Source organism: Macrobrachium rosenbergii, chromosome 20 (assembly GCF_040412425.1).
Source record: "Macrobrachium rosenbergii isolate ZJJX-2024 chromosome 20, ASM4041242v1, whole genome shotgun sequence".
Taxonomy (NCBI): domain Eukaryota; kingdom Metazoa; phylum Arthropoda; class Malacostraca; order Decapoda; family Palaemonidae; genus Macrobrachium; species Macrobrachium rosenbergii.
In genome coordinates, this window is record NC_089760.1 from 17,734,985 (window position 1) to 17,760,346 (window position 25,362).

At 35.6% G+C, this 25,362-nt stretch overlaps 1 protein-coding gene across 9 annotated transcripts in view; it reads right to left on the minus strand.

Annotated features, from left to right (window-relative positions):
* Positions 1–25,362, minus strand: part of LOC136849104 (very low-density lipoprotein receptor-like) — a 621,997-nt gene that overhangs the window by 67,328 nt on the left and 529,307 nt on the right. For 3 of the 9 annotated variants that reach the window (XM_067122064.1, XM_067122066.1, XM_067122068.1), the window contains exons 2-10: positions 19,193–19,312; positions 15,778–15,906; positions 12,866–12,994; positions 10,256–10,401; positions 7,455–7,538; positions 4,400–4,646; positions 3,393–3,635; positions 402–598; positions 67–170 (exon numbers count right to left, since the gene is read on the minus strand). In XM_067122064.1, coding sequence (XP_066978165.1) covers positions 67–170; positions 402–598; positions 3,393–3,635; positions 4,400–4,646; positions 7,455–7,538; positions 10,256–10,401; positions 12,866–12,994; positions 15,778–15,906; positions 19,193–19,312 — 1,399 coding nt within the window. Of the gene's footprint in view, positions 1–66; positions 171–401; positions 599–3,392; positions 3,636–4,399; positions 4,647–7,454; positions 7,539–7,638; positions 7,723–10,255; positions 10,402–12,865; positions 12,995–15,777; positions 15,907–19,192; positions 19,313–25,362 lie in introns of all 9 variants that reach the window. The other 6 variants (XM_067122065.1, XM_067122067.1, XM_067122069.1 and 3 more) reach the window with 3 other exon arrangements.

A 25,362-nucleotide genomic window follows, 5' to 3' on the forward strand; every position in this document is an offset into this window, starting at 1 on the left:
GAAGTAATTTAGGAAGTATTCTTCCCAAACTTCAATCACTTGATGAACAAAGCCAAGAAGACTTACTTGTAAATGCATTTGTCACGAACATCAGTCCAGAAGATCATACCAGTTTTAAAGACAAAGTCAAGTGCTGTTGAGCCAAAAGTTTCATTGACAATAGCTGTAATCTGAAAAGGTAAATACATATACATACATTAAGAATTTCACTTACAGAGAGAGAGAGAGAGAGAGAGAGAGAGAGAGAGAGAGAGAGAGAGAGAGAGAGAGAGAGAGAGAGAGAGAGAGAGAGAGAGAGAGAGAGAGACTAAGGAACAATTTTAAATACAGCAATAAAGATAATTTCTGTGAACAAATTTCCAGTTTGTTACAAATTCCAATAAAACATTGCAAATACTTACCTCTTGGTGATCAAGAGAGATTTTCCTTATGTCAGTAAAATGAGCAAAGAGAAGAGAAGCATGCCCTTCCATTGGTTTACAATGGCGAGGATTGTGAGGGTCTCTGGAGTACCCAGCTACACATTCACACTTAAAGCTGCCTTTAAGGTTCCAGCATAGTTGTGAACATATGCCTGGTTCCAAACACTCATCAATATCTGAAATGATAGATTACAGTTTAGAAAAAAAAAAAAAAAAATCGTCGTCATTCTTACAAGAGCAATCATCATAGTACTTCTTCACCTTATACACCTATGTACACCGTTCAAGCAAATGGACATGATTATATCAGTTGTAGTATGCCTCACCATTTTGTCAATTTGTCATTACTACCATAAATATGTGAGATCATTGACAATTAATAAGAGAATTAGCACTTACAAAGAACCCAAACTGCTAAATCCATAATCAAGAGCATATGACTATCATTGTTTCACAGTGCCCACAGCAGCATTTACTGGCAATGGAATTATGTGACTCTGTGTCTACTTCTCACACAAAAACATGGTAAAATCAGTGTTTAAGCTAATCATAATGTATCTGTCTCTAAAACTAAGGCTGAAATTATGTTATAATTAATGCCTGTGAGTGATCAGATCAGTTACATGAATATGAGAATACTTATATGGCTGTGATTTGGTCACACAAACATGGACAAGTCTCTAAAACATACCAATGTTTTATTAATGTTTTTGTTTACAAAAGAGATGTTCTTGTACACAAAGATCAAAACCATAAAAAAATGAAAAAGATACAAACTTTATTCAACATGTGTAAAATTACATTTCTAGCTACAAGACAGAATAATTCTACACATTTCATAAATAATCAAAATCTTGGGGAAGATCTACTTTGTACTTTAGGGGCATCAGAATACAGTAGATGCAAAACTTCAGATAATTTCATAGGACTAAATTAGCGTCAAACATTACCATCAAAAAATTTTTTTTAATTGAGAAAATACTTTCTTTGCACTAAGTACTTAGCAAAATCTTCTCTCCTCAACTCTAACTTCCAAATCCTTCTACTATGACCATCTCATAAGCATTTCTGTGTTTTTATGTTTTGCCTCATGGGAAAACCCTTCCTCAACATGCACTGCTAAGTCCAGCTCAGGCTGGTGACTTGTTTCAATACAGCTTCTACTATGGCAATAGTGTTCTACATCTTTTAAGTCTCACTCCCCCTTACACCTCTAGTTCAATTCAATTCTTGCAGATGACAAGTAGATCTCCTACCAAGTAAGCTGCACTAGGGATCTTCTTTACTATTTCACTGATGTCATCTTATCCCTTGTAGAACTTTGGATAATTATCTGCTGTCACTCTTGGCATCTCTAGGCATTTGAAAGATCCTGGCACAATGTAGAAAGTTTCTCCTTAGGTTTTATTCATTTACATAAATTCATTTCTTTTATTGTTTTAAACTATGTTGAGGGCATATATGTTTCCTTCTCTATTTACAGTACTGTATAATGTTCTTGTCATTTTCTCTCAACCTTCTTTCCCTACTCTTCATCCTCAACTATTTATGCCTTTCCTAATGATTGAATATTTCATATTGTGTCTCACCTTTTCTCTAAACCATGTTATGCTGTTTGTACTAGTTTCAAATTGTTCTTTCTTTGACTTCAATCCTTATGTTTATTCTCAAGTTAATTCTTGGAATCAGCTTACTGAAGAGAGAATAAAACCTACTGCTAACTAAAGTTTTGCATTAAAGTTACCTCTAACTTGTATTTAACACATTACATCATTCAGGCTGCTAAATAAATTCTAAAATATAAGGTGGCTAGTTTAGATGCCCAAGTATCTTTACTTCATTTGGAATTATACTCATAGTTGGGAACAAAGAGTGGTGTTTATTCTTTGTTCCCTTTTCACCAGCACAGAAAGAAAGATCAGATAAGTGACTGGCTCTTTCCTCCTCTCGACTCATGTTATCTGCTGAACGGTGTTCTTTAAGAGCAATTTTGGTCATTATTACATTGACCTGAAAGATATGAGGTCTTCCTCAACTTTCATGCAGCCTTAACCCAACCAGAAGACCACCACTTCTCAAATTCCTCTATAGAATACAGTAATCCTCATGTTTTCAGGTTCAATGGCTACATCTTTCTCATGCAAAGCACTGAAATTCTCTTCCTTCTTCCATTTTAATTAACAATATTAATCCCTTTGAGAGGCAGGCTCATTACTTCCTAAAGCAGTAAGGTGTATTTATACTGTCACTACTCTATACAGCAGACATGGGCACTTGCACACAAAAGATGAGATTTTGAATAGATTTGGATAAAATTGGCTAAGATTATTTTTTGGAATGAACTGGGAAGATCATATCACAAATTCAGAAGTTACCAACACAAGGTTTCCAGAGACAGGAAAATAAACCAATTACTCAAAGATTGAGACAATTTAAGGAGATAATATAAAAGGGAGAGGTGCAGTTTGTCAAAAGAACTGGCACATATAAAAAAAGTTCAACATAAGCAAAATGTCAAATTTAGTATCCCGACTGCTATCTAACAAGATCACACGATATACTGTCATGTCAAATCTGACAAGTTGTGTCAGCGTAAGGGAGCCGAACCAAATACAACAGGTCTTCAACATTATCCGCATGGTGTACAAATCACATGGGATACAATAAGAGATGATGGGATTAGAAATGAGATGCTAAAATACAATAATGATGGTGTGATTGAGTAGCTGACTAGGGGTTGGGTTTGTAAGGCATGTCTAGATGAAAACCTTGACAAAATGGGAGTTCAGGCAGTAACTGGATGAGACAAAAGACAGTAAAAAGAACTTACTTCAAATCTAATCATAAGATGGGAAAATCTCGACAAAACATACATTAACAAGCAATATATTACAGATACAACATTTTAAGCTTGATGAACATGCCAACAATAGTGTGTTATTTTAAAACATTCTACTGTAAAATTATTACCTTCACACTGTGTGCCATTGACAAGCATATAGCCCTTTTTGCATTTACAGAAATGGCCTGCAGGTGCATCAATGCAAATTTGAGCACATCCACCATTATCTTCCAAGCACTCATCTTTTCCACAGCTACCATCAGTTGGTTCGTCTTTAGCATTGCCGCAATCATCATTTCCATTACAAACCAATTCCATAGGAATACAATGGTCCCCGCAGTTGAACTCGGTCTCTTCCGTACAAACTGGATCTACAGCAGAAGAAAAACAGAGTATTATTACTTTAGTGGCCATTTCTTTTTCTAGGAAGGAGAAATTAAGTTCCAAAACATTAAAATTGATTCATAACACTCAGTCAATTTAGTCTAAGTTACTTCTGTGAATGCATTTTCCTTCTATCTTTTATTGTTATGATGATAATCTGTACAGTCAGTACAGATTATTAACATAACAATAAAAGTAGCTGAACAGTTATAATGCCTACTTCAAGGAAATTAATGAATAATAATAAATAAACATTTCACACTAACAATGGTGGTGGCATATCTTAAAAGTTAGAGCTGTAAATATAAAAAATAATGAATCTTGCATTAAGTCAAGACAGTATTGTAACAAATTGTAAACTAAACTCATTACTCAAAATGGCCTATTAAATTATTAACAAACCATTTCTGGTAAAACTGGGGTGTAGAATCCAAGTAAGTAAAATAATTCCCATTTGCCTTGTAGGAAACATTAATACAAAGTTACTGTATTGACAAAATAACATGACAGCATTAAAAGAACATTATTTGACCAACATAACATATTCCATCAATGCAAAAACAGTAAGTTGGCAAAAGGATTTCTACAAGAATTTTGTTTTCTAGTTACCATATAGTTTCCTAATCATATACTGTACATGTGATGACAACTTAAATTTTGACTAGTGTACTTGAAACAAGATAAAGCAACTCAATTAATACTCTAGTGGTTAATAACACTGCTATCCTACAATAAATTTGAAGAATCTTACCACAATCTTTTTCATCAGATCCATCTATACATTCTGGAAAGCCATCACATTTCATCTTGCTTGGGATGCAAGACTGATCACCACACATAAACTCATCCTTAGCACATGGATGCGGACAATGCTCTTCATTTTCATCATCACCATCAGGACAATCCATGTCACCATCACAGAGCCATTCATGGCGAATACATTGAAAACCTCCAGAGCAGGAATACTCATCGGCTCGACACGTATTGTTAGGACAATTCTGTAAAGTTGAATGCCACTTTTCTTTACAAAAAAAGTAATAAATAATCACAACTTACTGTACTGTACATAAATCACCCTCATCATCTTTGTGTTCCTCTAATTTCATTCTTATCAGATGTACAATTCAATGTATTTTGCAAAACTGATTTAGTTACAAAATTAATACATTTTATTTTAAAATAGTACACGGAGAGATCAGGAATCCAGTATGTGCAGATTTAGAAACATAATCCCCCCACCCATTAACATTTGCAAAATTCAATGCTATGGCAGAAAAATCACGTGGTTCCTGATACAAGCTTCCATAATGTTAAGCCCTAATTTTATTTTTCATGATATTTTACCTGAAAGTGAATTTAGCTTTAAACATTAGCCAATTAAACAAAATTAGGTAATCAAAATCAGCAGCTATTTTCTGTTTTTAAGACAATGATTAAAACATACTCTTATCTGTCCTACTAACAAGTGAAAACCATAGGCAATACAACTCACAATACATATAAAATCCAGCTTACAAGGAAGTATAGTTATAATGGCAATTAAATATCTTTTTATAAAACAGAAAGAATTACCAATCACAAAAGCTTTTCAACATCCTGACACTGCACTGTTTCGGCGCTAACTGTCCCCTATAACATATAAGACGATGAATAATTTCAAATTAAAACAAGCAACATCAACATATGACAGCCACTGGCTGACATGCATAACCACCTATTAATAGAACACACGCCACAGACTAAACTTTAGCTTACCTTACATGCTGAAAATATTCAATATATCTGTCACTGCCTTCCCTATAGTATACAGACTACTGACTTTGTATTTACTAAATTTCATATCCGTTAACAATAACTGACTATAAAAAGGACTACAAAACAAATACATAAAAGATAGAGCATACAACTAAACTGACATTTTAAAAATGTCAATAAATCACATGTAATCTTAATGACTGTTACAAAAACAGAAGTCCACAAACGTCCTACTGGGCCAGTTTCTCCAAACTATGATGAAAAAAGAGCCCAGCTTTGCCTCCTAAATAAGGTATTCTGGAGCTCCCTGCTATGAAGACTAATACCTTTTCCCTGTCTAAACATAAGCAAAAGAAGCTTTTCCAACATGAAAATAAAGTATACTGAATACTGTGAATACTGTCACTACTAAAAAAGAAAGGTTTCTTATTCTACATAATTTTGACATATCATGAATTATCCTTTTACTTACCAGACGTAAATTCAACAGAGAAACCTGAACCAATTTACTATATCTATGCATTAATTACAGTTGCTGAAAGCAAATTCCATACATGCCACAAAAATTACACTGCACAAAAACAAGCAAAAGAAACAAGACACTTACCATGTAAATGTAGCTTTTGTTACTGTCTGTTGACTATACAGTGGTTCAAACATAATTCTAAGATTTAACTACAGGTGTTATGGTAAGTACAGTACTCTACTACCTCTAACACTGTACTTTTCCTTCCAAAAGGAGGGGCAAATATTGGTTCAAAAGTGCTAAACTTATCCTGAAATCCATTCATACCTAATATGGCAATTCTGTACTGTAAAGTTCATTTCTACATGATGAGCCTCTTTTGACTACCTAAGATGTCAAACCAATCCCTATTTTAAAGCTTCTTATTGTCCTGGCCTTCATCTACAAATTAAAGTACTGTACAAGATTAAAAGTCTACATAACTTTACAAAACTTTACACTTCAGGTAGTACTGTACGTGACAAGCAATACAGAAAATCTACAGGATTGATATGTTACAATGAAAATTATGGCAAGAATACTTTGGAGCTACATTCTTCAAATAATTCCTACTCTATATAAACTACTGGTAAGTGTTATATTGAAATGCTTAGAAAGCAAATCACTTACAACACCATTTTTATCATTAAGTGTTGTTTACATATCAAACCATACCTTAGTAAATATTTATCCTGAGACTAAATATAATAAGATCTGTAAACAAGTGCATTAACTAAGTGATACAAGGTAGCAAATCTAAACAAGGATCAGATCAAATTTACAGGAACTACTGTACTAATTTTAAATAACATAAATAAGCTATGGTTGAAATATACTGCAATTACAGAGGTGGACATTTGCTTGTGTAGCCAGTCAATGCATGCAAAATTCACTTTATGACTTGCAAAGACTTCTTCTGGAGGCCAGTATAATTTGAAAATGCTTCTTAAAGGAATCCACTCTACTAAGAGCAACTGTTTAATGAAAAAAAAATGTTACAATCCAATATACCACTTAACTTGTGGCATGTTTTTTCTAAAGAACTTCAATGGTACAAATTAAATTAGACTTTAAAAGGCTAAAAAGTAGATATACTACGCTGACCTACACTCATGGAAAATTTATTTTCCTACAAAACTGAACACACTAGGCGTGTGCTAAAACTATCATGCTTATATTTCTATAAGCAAAATCTGCAGTTTTATCTGCATATTTTTAATAGTGATATACTGCTTGCAATAATGTACTACTAAATCTATAGCAAAATTCATGTGTAATGTCAAGATTTATTGCTCAATAGGCTAAAAGCTTCAGAATCTACATCTATTCTTGGCAGCATTACACAGTAAACTTGACTAGCTACACTGCAAAATGATTCTGGACAACAGACTGGGGAATGGGACCATACTTGACAGCATGCTGTGGGAAGTGGGGTACATCTAAAAATCAAAATACAAGAGATGGGTAGCAATCATTAGTGCAGCTGTCGATTACTTGGAAGAAGAAATCCTTTTCTTTACCCTAAAGACTCCTAACTGTTCCTTACATGTTCATCAGTTCCGTTGATACAATCCACCTCACCGTCACATCTCCATTCTCTCTTTATGCACATCCCGTCATCACACTGAATCTACATAACAAGAAAACAAAGGGAGAAAAAAAAAACATGTTGATAAACACACACAAATGGGGGTTAGGTTCATCTAGCTAAGCTCTGGCCAAACTCTTACATGCTCATCGGATCCATCGCTGCAGTCAGGGTTGCCATCACAAAGAAGGCTGTGGTCTATGCAAGACTCATCACCACAAGGAACCTATATGGCGGGCAAAAGACTTCAGATGATTAATGAATATAAGGTTCAAAAGCACTGAGAAGGATATTAATCACAGGAAGCTAATCTTGACTAACCAACATAAATATCCTGCTCAGTAAATACAACAAAAAATGGAAAAAAGGAGTAGGTCAAGACATTTCAGTGAGAGATTTTGAAGGACATGAAAATCGACAGAACATAGAACTTCAAATTTCTTTCATCTTCATAAGTATTTTTTACACCTCTGAAAAGCCCTAGAAGTCTTTCAAAAAACTTTGACAATATCCAGTAAATTAAAAAGCCTGTGAAAACAACATGGTAACAATATCCAGTAAATTAAAAAGCTGTTCAAAACAACATAACTACATATTACGTTAACAAAGATATATTATACACATAATAATATCAGGAAATGGCATTAGGCGTTTATACTTAGGAAACAGGATTTAAAATGCAAAAAACACAGTAGTAGTAGTAGTAGCAGCACTGGAATCAAAACTTTTTCAGATATATATTAGGTAGATCTTGTGAACTGTATCATGAAAAAAGTACAGTGAACCCCCTTATTCGCGGGGGATTGCGTACCGCAACCCCCCGAATAGCTAAAATCAGCAAATACTTAAAACCCCTCTAAGAACACTTAAACTGCCTATTTTGATAGTTTAAACACAAGAAAAACCCTCTAAAAATGCTTATACCTGAGTATTTTAATAGTTTTATCACAAAAAGTGCATTTATTCATGAAAATATGAAAATACAGTAATTAGTGAATATTTCTCAGTGAAAAATACCACGAATGGGCGAATTTTCTGCAAATAATAGGTAGATATGTCCCACAGAGAAACCCGTGAATCGTGAGAACGTGAATACAGGGGGTTTACTGTACTTTGGAGATGGAAAAGAAGGTCTAGAATGAAGTAATGGAAACTTGACATACTTAAGAGTATGCAGATGATACTGTCTTAATGAGCAAAACCATTCAAGATTTGCAAAGTTTGCTTAACAGAATGAATAATATAACTACAGAGATGAACTAAAAATAAATCTAAGAACAGAAGGAATGACAACTACCAAAAGACATGAAAAATGGGCTGGCTGAATGAGATCTGGAATCACATAAACAAATGACATGCGAAAATAAGATTATACGTAAGTCTAGTAAGATTTGTATTGCTGTAGACATGAATCATGGCATTGTAATGAAACCTAAAAGATTGTTTCAGTTTGAAAATAAAGCTTTAAGATCACTATTAGGAGTCAGATGGAAGGACATTTGCTGTTGAAATGGTGCCACTATGGAAATTATAGTCAGGTGAAAGGGCAGTTACTGTTGAAATGGTGCCACTATGGAAATTATAGTCAGATGGAAGGACAGTTACTGTTGAAAAGGTGCCACTATGGAAATTATAGTCAGATGGAAGGACAGTTCCTGTTGAAATGGTGCCACTATGGAAATTATAGGTTTCATATGTATATGAGATATACGATGAAAGGGAGTTGGTAATGGCTTGGACGTCTACTTCGCAAAACCTTGTGATAACAGTACGTTGTAGTATCAGCTGGATTCCTGTGGGCACCATAAGAGCTGGAATTTCAGACCTACTTGAATGAAAACCATGAGAAAGGAAGTTGGAGATGAGTGGAAACTTGTGGAAGAAAAATGCATGAAAGATATGGGTGGTGGGATTTTGCAGAAGTCTTCTGCATCAGGAAGCATTGTATGTAATGATAATGATAATGAATTACATAGAATCATGCAACATTGTCTAATACATTTTACTGAATACGTACTATACACATCATCCATTCATTCTTTTCATGTTAATCCTCATATACATAAATCAATTGTAGATGGATAAGACTTAATCTTTTTAATACAATGAAAGGCCTTACAAGTAACGGTTCAATAAAACTGAGAGAGAAAGAGCAAGAAAAAAAAGGAAAATGTAAGACCACCTACAAAATAGTTATATATTTCTAAAGACACACCTGGTACTATACAAGAGGAAAAAAATATTGCCCATCTTAGTGACGTTAATTCACTAGCCATGCCAAAATGGCTTCTGGTTGCTGACAACTTTGTTATCCTTGTAATATTGTCCACTCTTGAGGGTTTATTGTGGAGTTCATGTAAAATTCACTGGAATGGTTTAGTGTGTTGACTTATAATGTGCAAATCTGGATTGATGTAGACGAATGTAGTGTTTTCTCTTCAGTTTATTTTAACATGTAGCCTTGCATTCACGGTAAAGCAAGTTCTCATTCCTCTTATGTAACCTATTCCTTACAATTAAAAAATACTAATAACAAAAATAACCTTTTTAAACCTCTGTCCTCTATAAACTTGAGTGACTATTCATACCCGATTAACAACTAATACCATCTATTACATGAGTAAATAGAATATACATATACAAAAAAGTTTACAAAAAGTTTAAGTGTACAGTATACGAAACGTTCAGCTTTCGACTTGAGTATGCGACAACTGCATTCATGAGCGAAACTGTGTGATTGAGAGTCCTGTCACACTAACCTCACTCGACGAACAGGTTTTATTGGGACATCCAATTTCATCTGAATTATCGCCCTCGCCGCAATCATTATCTCCGTCGCACTGCCATCGTTTGGAAATGCATTTTCCAGAAGAGCACGTAAATTGTTCAGATGTGCAGGTAGCGTCTGAAATAACAGTAAATAATAATGATCAGGGAAGTGTTGGTAGTGGGTGGCAAGATCGTCAGGAGGCATGCTGCAGCCTGGCTCCAGATCCCGAGATGCAAACTTTGCAAGATTGTGAAAGAAAAAATAACATTAACAAATGCACCACAATTAATATGTCTATAAGAAAATGAACAGTAGCCATATACCTTTCAATCATTAAGAAGGGGTGTGTGTGTGTATATATATATATATATATATATATATATATATATATATATATATATATATATATATATATATATATATATATATGTATATGTATATGTATATGTATATATATATATATATATATATATATATATATATATATATATATATATATATATATATATATATATATATATATATATATATATATATATATATATTCAATCAACACAAGTCACTGAGTCTATAATTCATTGAGTTTCCTCTACAAGCCCGGGAGAACATGCACACACAAACACACGCACACACACAAAATTACTGAGGGCATTACGGAATCGGACACAATTCCATCACAGTCGAGTTGTCTAATCAATGACAAACTGGGGAGACGATAAAAGAAGTCAATAAACGCTCACCTCATTACACCACATTTTACTGGAAATGGGAATGCAAATGGAGTGTCATTAGAAACATATAAAGTCCGCCGATTGAAGAAATATCTCGAGTCTCTCGGAATTTGTTTTCAAGACGAAAAAATCATGTTTCTCATCCCTCAACAAGTAAATCAACAGAAGAAAGGATTAGCCATAGTCTGCAATGAACTGGCACCTAGTATGCACAAAGAACACCTCAAGCTTAAGTTGTGAGGTGAGAACCAAATACCTTTCAATAATTTAACACGGTCAAAATGCACAATAAAGAAACAAACATTTCACCACACCTGGCATCCTACGTGACGACTACTGAAGAAACTCTTTAATCAGCTAGAAAAGATTGTGATTGGACTCCGCATTAGGAGACGTGCCAAAATCCAGCTACGAGGCCGTATAATTCTTTATAGGACAATGAAAATTCGGACAGTGTTTTACGACCCAATTGACTGCTTTTATAATTTTCTCTTACGACTGGACAATAAGAGAATGGCGCTAAGTTGAAGGCATTGGATAGGCGGCCGACTGGAGAGAGAGAGAGAGAGAGAGAGAGAGAGAGAGAGAGAGAGAGAGAGAGAGAGAGAGAGAGAAATCTGTCAGGTAAAGAAGTGAATGAAAATTGGGAAAACTCTACTAGTTATAGATTTAAAAAAAAAAAAAAAAAAAAAAAAAATACTAACCTTACAAGCTGCAATTACTGGCCTCTACATTTGTAATATAAAGACTCAACTTAGGAAATAAGGCTGCGTGGCTTCTGACAGGAACATTTGGTATATATGATATCACACAGTAAATATCCCCAGGACTAGGCCTTTTCTTTTTTTTATCTGTGCGACTAACCAGCGTATCAAGGTAATTTCTATGGCTATTATTTGGGGATTTCAAACTGCGTTTGTGACCCACTACGAGGCCTTTGTGAACCAGGAAAATCTTTGGCAGATTTAATTTATAGTGAAGGTCCTAACTCTTACCAATAGTCTCAAACACTTATATTTCAAGTAATTCTTTTGAAACGGCGACCTGATGTTACGCAGTTCCAAGTGTTGTTCTCCATTGTGGACACTACAGGTGAAACAAATGTAGAGTCACAAGAGAAAATAACTATGTTTTCCCAATTTTCAAAACAAGTGTTGTTCTCCATTGTTGACACTACAGCGTTCCTGTCAGTCGTAAGAGAAAATTATAAAAGCAGTAGTAGTCCGAATTTTCATTGTCCTATAAAGAATTATACGTAGTGGATTTTGGCACGTCTCCTAGTCCAATCACAATCTTTTCTAGTTTCTTCAGTAGTAGTAGTAGCCAGGTGTGTGAAATGTTTGTTTCTTTAGTAGTAGTAGTAGTAGTAGTCACGCTACTAACTTGCAACTTTAGACACACCTGGAAGACCCAGTCAACAACCTTTGTAAAACAAGAGCAAATGCGATAGTGAAGACAGCTCGCATGAATATCATAAGGTATGTTGCCGTTCAACTGAAAATGAGAAACAGCGACAACAACAAAAAAGGAACCCCAAAATGAAGAAAATAACAAATAAAACCACCGGGTCACTAATCATCATGAGCATCTGAGTAACTATTTCTTATTAATATTCAATATGTGCAGTCATACGATACAAACAAAATTCCTAAATTATTATTTTTTATTATTATTCAATATGTGCAGTCATACAATATTCCTGAAATATTATGTCCTCATGCAGGTTCAAAAAGAAGAAGAAAAAGTAAGTAGTGATTAAATAATAAAGCTGGACAAACCAACGAGACAGAGTTCCAAAGTTACACCCAAAGTCAGTCATAAATGAGGGCAAAGAGGCAGGGTACTATTACAGCCTCTCATAAACTTACTACATGAGAACTCGTCCGATCTGTCGTCGCAGTCTGGGGAGCCATCACAAACCCAGTTGAGAGGGATGCAGTTCGATTTGTTGCCCCGGTTGTGACACGTGAATTCGTCTGCTTTGCATTCTATGTGATCTGTCAACAGAAAAGCAATGCGATAAAACAATTTGCTCAGTGAAATGTGAGAACACGGACTGATAGCGTGTATGGATGAAAACGACTGTTTAAGTATCATGTTGCATGTGTGTAAACACACACATATACATACATAATATATATATATATATATATATATATATATATATATATATAATATAATTTACTGATCTCTTCCACACTCATCTTATTTACAAAGATAAAAAGTCATAATAATAATAGATACTGATGATCGCAACTCTGATACAAATTAATAGCGATTACTTTCAGTGTTAACTATCATGTTGGCTTTAGCAAAGCATTGGCTGTATAGTGTAAAGAAAACTAATAAAATTTATTCCATAAGCACATAAACATACCTACCTTTGTAGGCTCCTTGGTGACGTAAATATCATAAAGACAGTTACATGTACATTATTTGAAGTTAGCAACAGACAGTGATTTAAATATGAGGACACATACAGTAACTCATGGTTCAAACCTCTTATCTCAAGTTTAGCTTTTTCATCATCCCAGTGCCATAAACACACGGGCAGTAATGTATACTCTTTAATACATTTTACATCAAATTATCATAAACACTCAGTCCATTAGTTCTGCCATACATATTTACATACATATGCATACAGATTAGTGTTTTATATTAGTAATGATACACTTCATAATACAGTACATCATTCCTTTTAAGAATTAGAAGAAGAATTTATGGTACAACATTCCTGTTAAGATTATGGGAAAAATTCTAATGAGGTTCGTACAACTAAAACAATTCATGAGGTAAAACATGGAGACTAAGAAGAAAGCCTTTCACGGTCATCTATAGCAAACCAATCAATCCTTAAGTCATACTAAGACTGGATCTCTGTGACAGGTAACTATAGCAATTGCTACATCAGCCCTAGAAGTGTGTTCGAGTGCAAATTTTAACGAACACTGTTGACAGAAATGTTGAATGTTCTCAAACTATTCCATGACATGCAGCCTACAAAGTGTATGGTAACAATTCTTAGGTTTTAGTATTAAGGGAAAGGCAGAACTATTACTAGCTAAGACTTTCTAAAAACTCTTTTTAACAAAATAGTAAAACAAGTAATTGCCACAATCTCAAGACTCTAGAATAGCTAATGTTGTACGTAGAATTCCCGGACGTTTTACTGCAAATGGCGTTGCTGTGAAAACTTTTTTTTAACGGGTCAAACGCGAATTATTTTCAAGGTATATAACTATCAGCGAAATGTTCTTTAAGACTGAAATGGGAAGGTTCAATCAACGTTTCATCTTCTGGCACTCCGCACCTGTTAAATTCCCTTTGTCACAGGCACCGTTGGTATGCCAGTGTCTCTTAGATGAATCTTATGGAAATTCTGTCTTGATTTCTTCAGTTCCGACTGATATAATTAATGAAAAGAACTCCTGACACTGTATAAAGAATCACATCTCTGTGAAACCGAAGGCTAAACTGGACATCAGTTACTGGAATATCGACTTAAATACCTAACCGAGTAAAGAATATACTGGATAATTACTTGACACTTTGACAAAACATTTGTGTATCAAGTGTCTATTGTTATTTTATTATAATATTCAGCAGTCTCCAAAGATTTTTTTTTTCAGAAGAAATGGTATACAAATCTGCCTACATTGTGCTAATTACCCTTCAAAGCTTATACTAATTTTGGTCAAGATATTTCTCCCTCTCGTGCTTTCTTTTGTATCATGAAAGTTTTCATCCCGTGGAACCTACAGTATGCAAAATATTAAAATTAAGTAAGTACGCACGAAACTTGACTCGTCCACTGAATCGATACACTAATAAACTAAGCATTTTGTCGTTGCTATAACTCCTATCTTTAACTCTGGCACGACCCAACACCAAGAAAGATTTGTAAACTAATTTCAGTGATGTAACTTTCAGGATTCTAATCAACTGACTTTCCAAGGGCGTTGGGGTAACACCTACATTATGCTTAGGGCTTGGCACTGGAGAGAAATCTACTGGAGCTTTGAGGATGAGGAGTTCCTTCGGGTCCAATCAGCAATGCTTCTGCTTTTTCCTTCTCATTCAAATCTCACTGTTCTATTCTCAACAAAATTTTCACTTCTCACTTCAGGACATATCCATCCTTTCAATCTTATATGCAAGGCGAGAAAGCCAACTGTGTGGTTCGTTTAAACTACTAAATAATATTAATAATAATAAAATAATTGAAAGGCATCCACACACGATTAAAGGACTGAACGACTAGGCAACTGAAACAAGTGTGACATCTACTCGAGAGCAATCATATAGCTATGGACAACGGTCACGTCAAAAAGAAGTGCGAATGAAACAATAATGTTAGTTCAGGTCTATCCCTCTATGCCGATGCACTATTTTAACCTCAGTTAAATTTGGGTTATGGCAGACATCAAAATCTAAAAATAGACCGCAGTATCTCTTGTAGATTTTGACAACGCCAACCTGAGTCGAATTCAGGCACCGCCAGGTGTTAAGTGCACTGTAGGTGACAAGAGGCGGCTCAGGCCAACACCGGCATCACTCGCCACTCTACTAAAGGGCACTCTCCTCTAGAATTCCCCTCGAACAGGTTACGAAAGGGGAAATGACGTTAATGAGATCTATAAGATAACACAAACAAACAAGGGAGCTTTAAAGAGGAGGAGGGACAGGTTAGGAAAGGGAGGAGGGAAGGCGTGAGTGTTAAGAGGGGCGGGGGATGGACGAGACGTTAGGAATGAGGAAGAGGGAACAGATGACTTACAGGTACAATTAACCTCATCAGAACCGTCACCACAGTCCGGTTCATCGTCGCAGTGCCAGTTGAGAGGGATGCATTCCCCGCTGGCACACTGCCACTGGTCGCGGATGTCCGATTTGCACTTGTTTAAAGCTGGAGAGAGGACACAAGGGAAAGCCATGAGGAGGAGGGAAGGTGCAGGGAGAGGAGGCACGGGTAGGAGAAAAAAGGATAACAGGGCGAGGAGAGGTATAAAGGGTAAAAAGATACCAAAAGAAAATACAAGTCAGTATATCAAAGAAGCCACATAAAACAAAAAAATGGATTACAACATCTGAGATATAAATAACGCTCTTCGTTCATAAGGCCTATGATGCTACCTGTTTGTTACAACAGAAATCAAATAAAATTCGCATGTAGTTTAATCCTTTAATCAACGATATTTTTAATTTGTGTGCTATGGCTAAAATTACTCACCATACCAATAGTCATCAGTAAGTACAGGACAGGCTACAGAGAGAGAGAGAGAGAGAGAGAGAGAGAGAGAGAGAGAGAGAGAGAGAGAGAGAGAGAGAGAATTCTCACTTACCTACGTATCGGTAAAAAGCAGAAATGAATAATGATAATATCCGTGACATTTGAATATTACTTAAGATCTGAAAATTCAAAACCATTAAAAATTCACAAATTAGAACCCAATTTATGGCTGAAAACAGAACTCAAATAAATATCACCTTGCACAGAGCTTGTTGAATTTCCAGGCTCAGAAAACAGAGGTGAAATACAAGGGACATCAAACAGACAAAAGGAAAGATCCAGTTTATACAGCCTCATTACTGTGAATTCAGAGTATTTAAACAATTTTATTGATCATGTGATAAGAGGCATCCGTTACAAAGGACGGGGCTCTCCCGTCGACTGTAACAAGACTTAAAGAATCTATCTCTCCATCAAGTGCAATAAGATCTCTGTTATATCTTCAGAGATGCCCTGTCTACATGACTGTCTGTTACAGCAAGAACGATGCCCCCCAAAAAGAAATCACATAACATCAAGTAACTCTTTAAAAGAGCTGAAAACACATTTTGCTAAATAAGCAAAATAAGAATAAAACTGCATGTGTACATTCCCAAAATACACTTTGGGAACTGCATTTTTCCCAATGCTATCCAAAATAATATTTTTAACAATCAGTTTTCAAAATTCAATTACGAAGCCAACTAAGAAAATAATGCTGAAATGAGAACACCACACAAGTAACTATACGAAGCCATCAATTTCCTCATCATGAATGTAAACCTTCATCAGCTGAGTGCGAATAACACTTTGCGCATGGCAAATATGCGAGGCTTGAGCCCTTCTGGGAATCTATTTGAAAGTACACAAGATTCTCCCTTCTAATTAGGGATTTGCAATGCTGGGCAAGACTCATCTATATCCATGCTGATCAAACAGAATGAAAAACAAATACATATGCTCTTTTGACAATAGGTTCAGACACACATGATTTTAGAATGTACCAGAAAAGTGACTGAGGTAATAAAAAAATCAAATCTCAAAAGAGCTCTACTGCGAATAAAAACTATCCGATAGAAATGACCCCAGAATCATTATTACTGATATATAACCACCACTGCTTCACTTAAATGACTACTTTCCAAGTGGAGGCCAGAATTTCAAAATGCCAAGCCTAAAGAAAATAATAGGGTCTAACGAAGAATACGTTACTGGGACCAAGGAGAGAGAAACAAGAAAACAGTTAACATTTTCAAATGTACAGTGTAATAATCGAACCAATCAATAGGAAACTGAAGACTTCAACATAAGAGACACGGATGCCAAGCTTAGTCTTACGGGCTACTTTTACTAGCAAGAACCTGTGCTGGCAAACGGTCAAAATAATGTAACAAGAACAAAAAACTAACCGTCGGTTAGACCGCACAGACTGCCTGAGACGAGGATTCACTCTTTTTGTCTCATCCACTGGGAACAATCACAAAAAGAGTACCTGTAGAAGATCCAAACTGACGCATCACAATTAACCAAAAGAGACAGAAAGATAATACACAAAACAAAGAGATCAACGCCACAGCAGAAACGAGCAAGACAAATTTAAAGTCTAAATGACTGAAAGAATTTACGTCAACAAAACAGCCACAATAATTGCATACAGACAGATACACCAAGGATTGGAAAATCAATCTAATTTTACATCGAAGTGAAACCCAATGTAAAATTATAAGTACCTTCGACATCGCTTCTGCAACACTGCGCTTAAAAGAGAATCAACAAGGGAACGAAAGCAGCCTTTAAAAGTTCTGGACAAAACTCCCCCAACATTTACGTCCTCAACATTAACATTCTTTCAACGCAGCCTAACATCCCCAGACAAAAAGGCAACGGCGACATTCACCAACTGTTCACGCCATAAATTGCGGACAGCTAGCATCATCGTTACCACTGCACTGGTATGGGAGTACTTATTTATAAAAGACCTACACACCTCCCTCGAGAAATGGTGTTTACACGGAAAGTGTATTCCGTTTAGATGAACGAGAATCTTGCAAGGAGACCAAGAAAAGAGACGAGGATGAAACACAAAGCTCTGGGTAGAAATACTTAGGTTTCTTACACGTGGTTTCTATTTCTTGAGCGCAAACCCCTGTTCGAGAGGTTTGTTAAATGTCATGTAAGAACGTGCTAAGCAACAAGATCAAGTAGTTAACACAAACAGGTAGCATTATTATTTGACCTCCTAGTTTTTTTTTTTTCGAAAAAGGGATTCTCCAAAAAAGGGTCTTTGATATTACTTGAAAACACTTGAACAATAAGAAACATATTCATCGCTGAACATGCAAAATATACGAAAACCTGCTCATTCATAAAACTTTCCTGAGAAAAGCTCTTCAAAGGGCTTATTTTATCAAAGCATCAAACAAGACAGGAAGGGTATCGGCATTCTTTTTACAAAAATTACAAACAATAGCTTTACTAGGGGAAAATAACATTCGATTAGAAAATATTTCAAATTTATTTAAAGCATACAAAATCAATTGCCTAAAATATGTTCGTTCTTATAAGAAAAGTATCCTACGTCAAAGAACTTAATATTTTACATGCAAAAAAAAAAAAAGATAACTTTGATAATATCCAACACAGTGAAAAATTTGGTAGAAAATAGTCCGGCAGATTGTCCTGAAAAATTCGGGCGTACGTCAAAGTATCTTTGCAATTAAGTGAACTAAAAAAAATGAAATGAAGTGGTCGTAAATAAAACATCTTTGCAATGAGGAATTCCTCAAATGGACTTCCAACAAAACAAAGCTTTGCAAAACAGTCGTACTGGGCGGGCTCAAAGGGTCAGACTGGTGGAGGCACATTGAATGAAACTGCAATAAAACTAAAGCGAAAAGGTCACGACTCGAGGAGGATTCCTTACCGCAATGTTGTGGGTCTTCGTCGGACATATCGATGCAATCCGATTCCCCGTCGCACTGCCAGCGGTGAGGGATGCACTTGCCGTTCAGGCACCGGAACTCCGTCTCCTTGCATTTCTTCTCTGTGGGGGAGAAACAAAAACACACGTCAACGAATTTCCTGACGACTGCATGGGGTAATGAAACAAAATATCAAGTTAGGGTAACTGTATGAAAGTGAAATCTACGAAAAATATGAGACAATTAAGTGCAGACCTAAAGCACAATGGCCAAACCTTACTGCAGTCAAATGAATTACACACACACATATATAGTGTGTGTGTATAGAGATAGATAGGAATATAAAATGTTTCAAGGCACAGTTATTTCAGAGTACTAAGCATTCGAAACTTTTTTTTTTCCTACCACGAAAACCCCATATGAAAAATGGGAAAAGCACGTTAAACGAAGAATAAGAAGAAGAAGAAGAAGAAGAAGAAGAAGAAGAAGAAGAAGAAGAAGAAAAGAAGAAGACTTTAGAGACTATCGTTTGAACAGAGCTTTGTCAATTTAAAAAGCAAACCTAATTATGACACCGTAATCCCTTGTGTAAAGACTTAAAGCGTAATTTTTAGCTGTAAATCATAAGACTGGAGAGAGAGAGAGAGAGAGAGAGAGAGAGAGAGAGAGAGAGAGAGAGAGAGAGAGAGAGAGAGAGAGAGAGAGGTTTAAACAAGACTGTATTCGAGGAGAGAAAATGGAAGCATGAGAGAACAGAAAGGAAATACTCGTTGAAATTCATCAAAAGTCCAAATTACTAGAATATGGATTTACTAAAAGCCGCTTACAATTGTAAGTAAAAATCAAGAGGCAATATTTGAAAATCAGATTTCTCCGCTGCCTTTATTTGCATAAAACAACATGAAACTGCCTTTATGAATATGCAAATTGAAAAGAGGCAAGAAAAAAGGAATTAGAAAAAAGGCTGGAAACTTTCGACGTGAAAGATATAAAGGGTTTATAACAACTAGTCGTATTCGTTATTTGGCTTCCTGAGAAGCAACTACATAATCGTGCTATTTACATTATAATTCTATTATATAATAAAGCGTGGCGTTATGTATTTACACACACACACAAACAGGCACAACACGCATGCATGCATACATATATACAGTATACATACATACATACACACACACACACACACACACATATATATATATATATATATATATATATATATATATATTTTACATGTGTATTTATATATAAAAAAGTTTTGTGCAGGTTTAGGATCCAGCCCTGAAGGTGTGCATCTTTCCTACAAAATGAATACGTGAAAATTACGAGAATTAAATGCCTACAGGTAGTTCAACCACACGTTGAGCAACGATTAACGATAGCATTAATTACTGACAATGACAATAAAAAATGACACTGAAGAATACACAAACGTTTTGAATTAGGTTTCTGAGCAAAATGTCTATTATTTCCGGGACAGCATCCAGGCTGTTCTTACGCTTTTATTTCTTTCTGGGTAAAAGTTTCGGAATGAGATTACACTGATTCCGCGTTCCGTAATTAAATTAATCTGATTTTACTTTTCAACTTTCTATATCTGTGAGAAGTTTTGAGTATCAACTTAATAATTTACATATTCTTTATTTTATTTCGACGTACTTTAAAAGCATGTGTGCTCCAAGTGGATATTATGCGAGATTAAGGAGAAAAAAAAAGTTTCCTAACCCGTCGATAGCCTTGTAAAATAATGCTTACAGGCGATTAGTACGTCTCATAGTTACGATTCATAGTTTTTCCTCAGTTATAAGTTTAATCAAAGTGGTTTTCTGTGCCTGAGCTTTCTTCAATAAAGGAAGTGCAATTGCTCATACATGATTACAAATCCAATCACATTTTCAATGAAACAGAAATCATCATCAAAGTTCTGATAAAATAATGTGACATACACCAAGAAGCAACTTTGTAACCGTTTATTTAAAACGAATAAATTATCAGGTTTATACTTCTTTTTTTGTCTTTCCTTTCCTTTTCGGTCTGCTCGTTATCAATTAATATGGAAAGTATGCGGGAAAAGAAATGAAATACGAAATATAAAGGCACAGTGAACAATACATGAAACGCCCCAGATATTAAGAAATTCTCTCTCTCGCTCTCTCTCTCTCTCTCAAGCAGTGGGACAGAAATAGGAAGAGATGGAATATGAAGAGTAGGAGGAGGAGGAAGGTGAGTAAAGGAGTTAATAATGTTGAAGGGCTGAAATCCCTCCCACAATCCCTTCTTGACCTCCTAAGACCCAGAGACAAACGAAATCCTCTTGGGACGGCCAAAGGCTCCCTCTCTCATACGAACAACGCCCTACCTCTAACCCCCTTCCACCAACCACGTTACTCATACACCACTCCCAACCAGTTTGCAGTTTCTCTCTGTCCATTTATATCATAATCAATATCAACGTGTCAAAGACTAAAGCACCTAGAAGCGCCTATATTATTCACTGTTCTCTTTCGACATTTCCTGGCAAATATTTCATTTTCGTGATAAATTCCTTATAAATGGTGAAATAATGGACCACTAACATTTAATTTGTTTTAAATTCTACATTAGAAATGACCCTTTATTCTCCATCATTTTTTTCCGGGAGGGTTGGCCATACATTTTGCATTCCATGTTACTCCTTCCACACACTAAGAAATGTAATTATTGGGACCAGTGTCAAAAACCTACTGATAGGTTCAGTCTCAGTTCTCAAAAAAACCGTCCTCCATAACCTTCCCTGTATAGACAAATTCAAATTTGTACAAAAAATGGTGCAAGTACTTTATGTGCGTGTATTCAGCCAAGAACAAACTTGGCTGCAATGCGATTTTTCCTTATTCCTTCTCCACTACTGAGGACGATCCTCTAAGTTGAAAGGAAATAGCAGAAAAATATTATTCATTTCTGTCTTCTAACATGGACAGGGAAAAGCCGTAACTAACCTTTTGGTTCACCATGGCGCTGCTTATATAGTTAACTGCCAATGAAAACGCAAAGAGAGAGAGAGAGAGAGAGAGAGAGAGAGAGAGAGAGAGAGAGAGAGAGAGAGAGAGAGAGAGAGAGAGAGATTCAACCATAAACTGATATATCTAAGGACTAAACTTTGGTAGGAGAGAGATTCCTAATACTGAAGAGACTTTAATAACCCATCCTTAATGACAGTTCTCTCTCTCTCTCTCTCTCTAATTAGGGATGTCTTCATCACAATTCACTTCTCCGTTCTATAATGCAAAAGAAATAAAATCTGAGTCTTTGTGCCATTTAGTTTCCAAACCAAATATACCAAGTTCCTTCTTCAGATTACGTTCCCCAATGTTCCCCTTTCTACAATCTTCGAAACTGCATTGTTTATCTAACGGTGTGCCGGTACTGAGAGTGACCTTTGAACCTTGAGGGGGATAGAGCAAGCCTCTGTGTGTGTGTGTGTGTGTGTGTGTGTGTGTGTGTGTGTGTGTGTGTGTGTGTGTGTGTGTGTGTGTGTGTGTGTGTATTAAGAGCATTTGGTTTGTCTTCCCAGGCGATTTTGGAAAGAGAGAATGCATGCTATCACTGGCTCTTGTAAGAGAATGAAAAAAATAAAGGCTACATGAAGCAGAATGGAAGAAATTAAGGAGATGAATACGAGATTAAGGGGAGCTAGTTCTCTCTCTCTCTCTCTCTCTCTCTCTCTCTCTCTCTCTCTCTCTCTCTCTCTCTCTCTCTCTCTCTCTCTCAGTGGAGGACGATCAGGAAGAGAAAACGATTATTTATTTTAACTACATGTGCCGAGAGGATGTTTTCAGGTAGTTTAGGTTAGTGCTTATGCTAGCAGGTTTGTGAAATAGAGAAATGATTTTTGTAATTTTTTTTTATATGATTTACCAAGCTGCAGCCTCTAAAGCCGTCATATTCTTATTGCTTCGATGATTGTTACACACGCATTTAAAGAGATAGGATTTTCTTTTTATTTCAATTAAGGTTACGATGGCGCATTTAAAGAAAACTGTTAGTTCGTGCTTTTCCTAATAGAAAACGTCACACACAAAGTACTGGAGCAACGACGCTAGTTGCACCCCCGCCTTCGTGACAAAATGTCAATGACGATGATTATTCGGGTAAATCATGAAACAATAGCATTGGAAGAGATTTGTGACTTTCTGGTGTCTTCTCTAGTCTGCTAAAATGTCTTCTTTGTTCGTCTATATTTCAAAAAAATATCTGTTCAAACACAGAATTCAAGCCTGCTCAAACGCGAACATACATAGGATACAAACAAACGACACGATAAGTTATGGATATTAGTGATGCTGTTTTTGAAAAGAAAATGTCAGTTTTCAAGATGAATACCTATGTTAAATATATGACATAAGAAGAATTGTAAAGGTTAGAAACGAGGATAAAAGGATAAGATAACAAGACTAACATTAATGAAAAGAGGAATCAATGCTCAAGGAGACTTAGATATGTAATAAGAGTAGTAGACGAATTGTGAAAACGGTGCTCAGTTCTGTAACTGAAAATAAAACCTAGAGAATCCATTGTATGACTCAAGCAAAAAAAAAAAAAAAAAAAAAGTACCGGTATTCAACTAGAGAATGTGCTTGCAAAACACGTGAACAGTGCAGCATCTGTGAGGGGTCGACAAATTCCTGATCGAGACTGCTGAACGAAGGTACAATGCCTTAGAAAAATTTCACAATGCGAATTTAAGCCAACTTGCTAGTGGCTGCTGTCACATTTTTCAGTGACACCATATCTCTCTCTCTCTCTCTCTCTCTCTCTCTCTCTCTCTCTCTCTCTACACACTGCATTCTGTACACACAAGCACACACACTATACACATGCATTCATACACACATATATATATACATATATATAATATATATATACATATATATAATTACATATAAATACACACACACACACACACACACACACACACACACACACACACACACACATATATATATATATATATATATATATATATATATATATATATATATATATATATGAGAGAGAGAGAGAGAGAGAGAACTGCATTATGTAACTGGGTGAGAAGTGCAAAGTGAAAAAAAGGAGTGCGAGTCCTTTTTAAAGTGGCGGTCCTCAAAAGACACGACAACGGAGCCAAATGTGTTTTCTTGCGAAAGGAGGACGAACCATATGTAAAAGTCTTTTTCTAATCTTAGCATTGACAACTAAAGACTAAGTACAAACGGACAAATAAATCAAGAGGGTCAAGAATGTATCAATGACGATAATCAAAATAAACCCGAAATGTAGTAAGTATATCAAGAATTTCACTCGGAAATGAATATCTATAACCTGCACAATTATAATTGGACAAAAAATATTATTAATGGGGCAACATATTTGGAAGCTTTCCCACAATTCGGTGGTCTATTAATTATGTAAATCTGCTTAATTCTTCAATATTTAATGAATTTCATTGTCATGATTTCACAAGTAAACAGAAACCTCGAAAATGGATTTCATCATTTGGACTGTGGAAAATATACGAACTCTCCTATAATGGACCACTTTCAAAGAGACCAAGGAGGGATGAGGGGAAAGGGAAGGGGGAAAGGAGGGGGACGAAAAGGCAGAGAGGGAGAATAAAGAATTAATTCTGTTGCTTCCTTTCTGATTCCACCATAACTATTATTTATTCACTCTTTAAAATAAGATCGCCACTCCGTCCGTCTCTGCGTAAATAACTTATCCCAACCAATGAATGATAAGGCAGAAAAAAGGCATAAGCAGAGAGCGCTTCTTGAAGACTGTGTGAAAACAAACCTGTCATTAACACTAAGGCAGACAACAGGGTTCGTGAGATAAAGAAAAAGAAAATTCTGAAAAACACAGAAATCGATCTAAAAACGCAAAAAAAAAAAAAAAATCAAAGAACACTCCAAATAAATCATGTGGAGTAAGTTATTACCTGCAATGGCTAGTAATGTTTTTTTTTTTTCCACAGTGACGCCACAGATGACAAGAATGTTTTCTTCTCGAATTATGAAAGGACTTAATCGTGAATCCTCTGTTGGCGTCAGCATCAATTAAAATGAAGTTACCTAGGTTTTACATGAATAAAAACAGCTATAACCACCTCGGTAATAATCAACATGATTCTCGTGTCTTATTACTAATT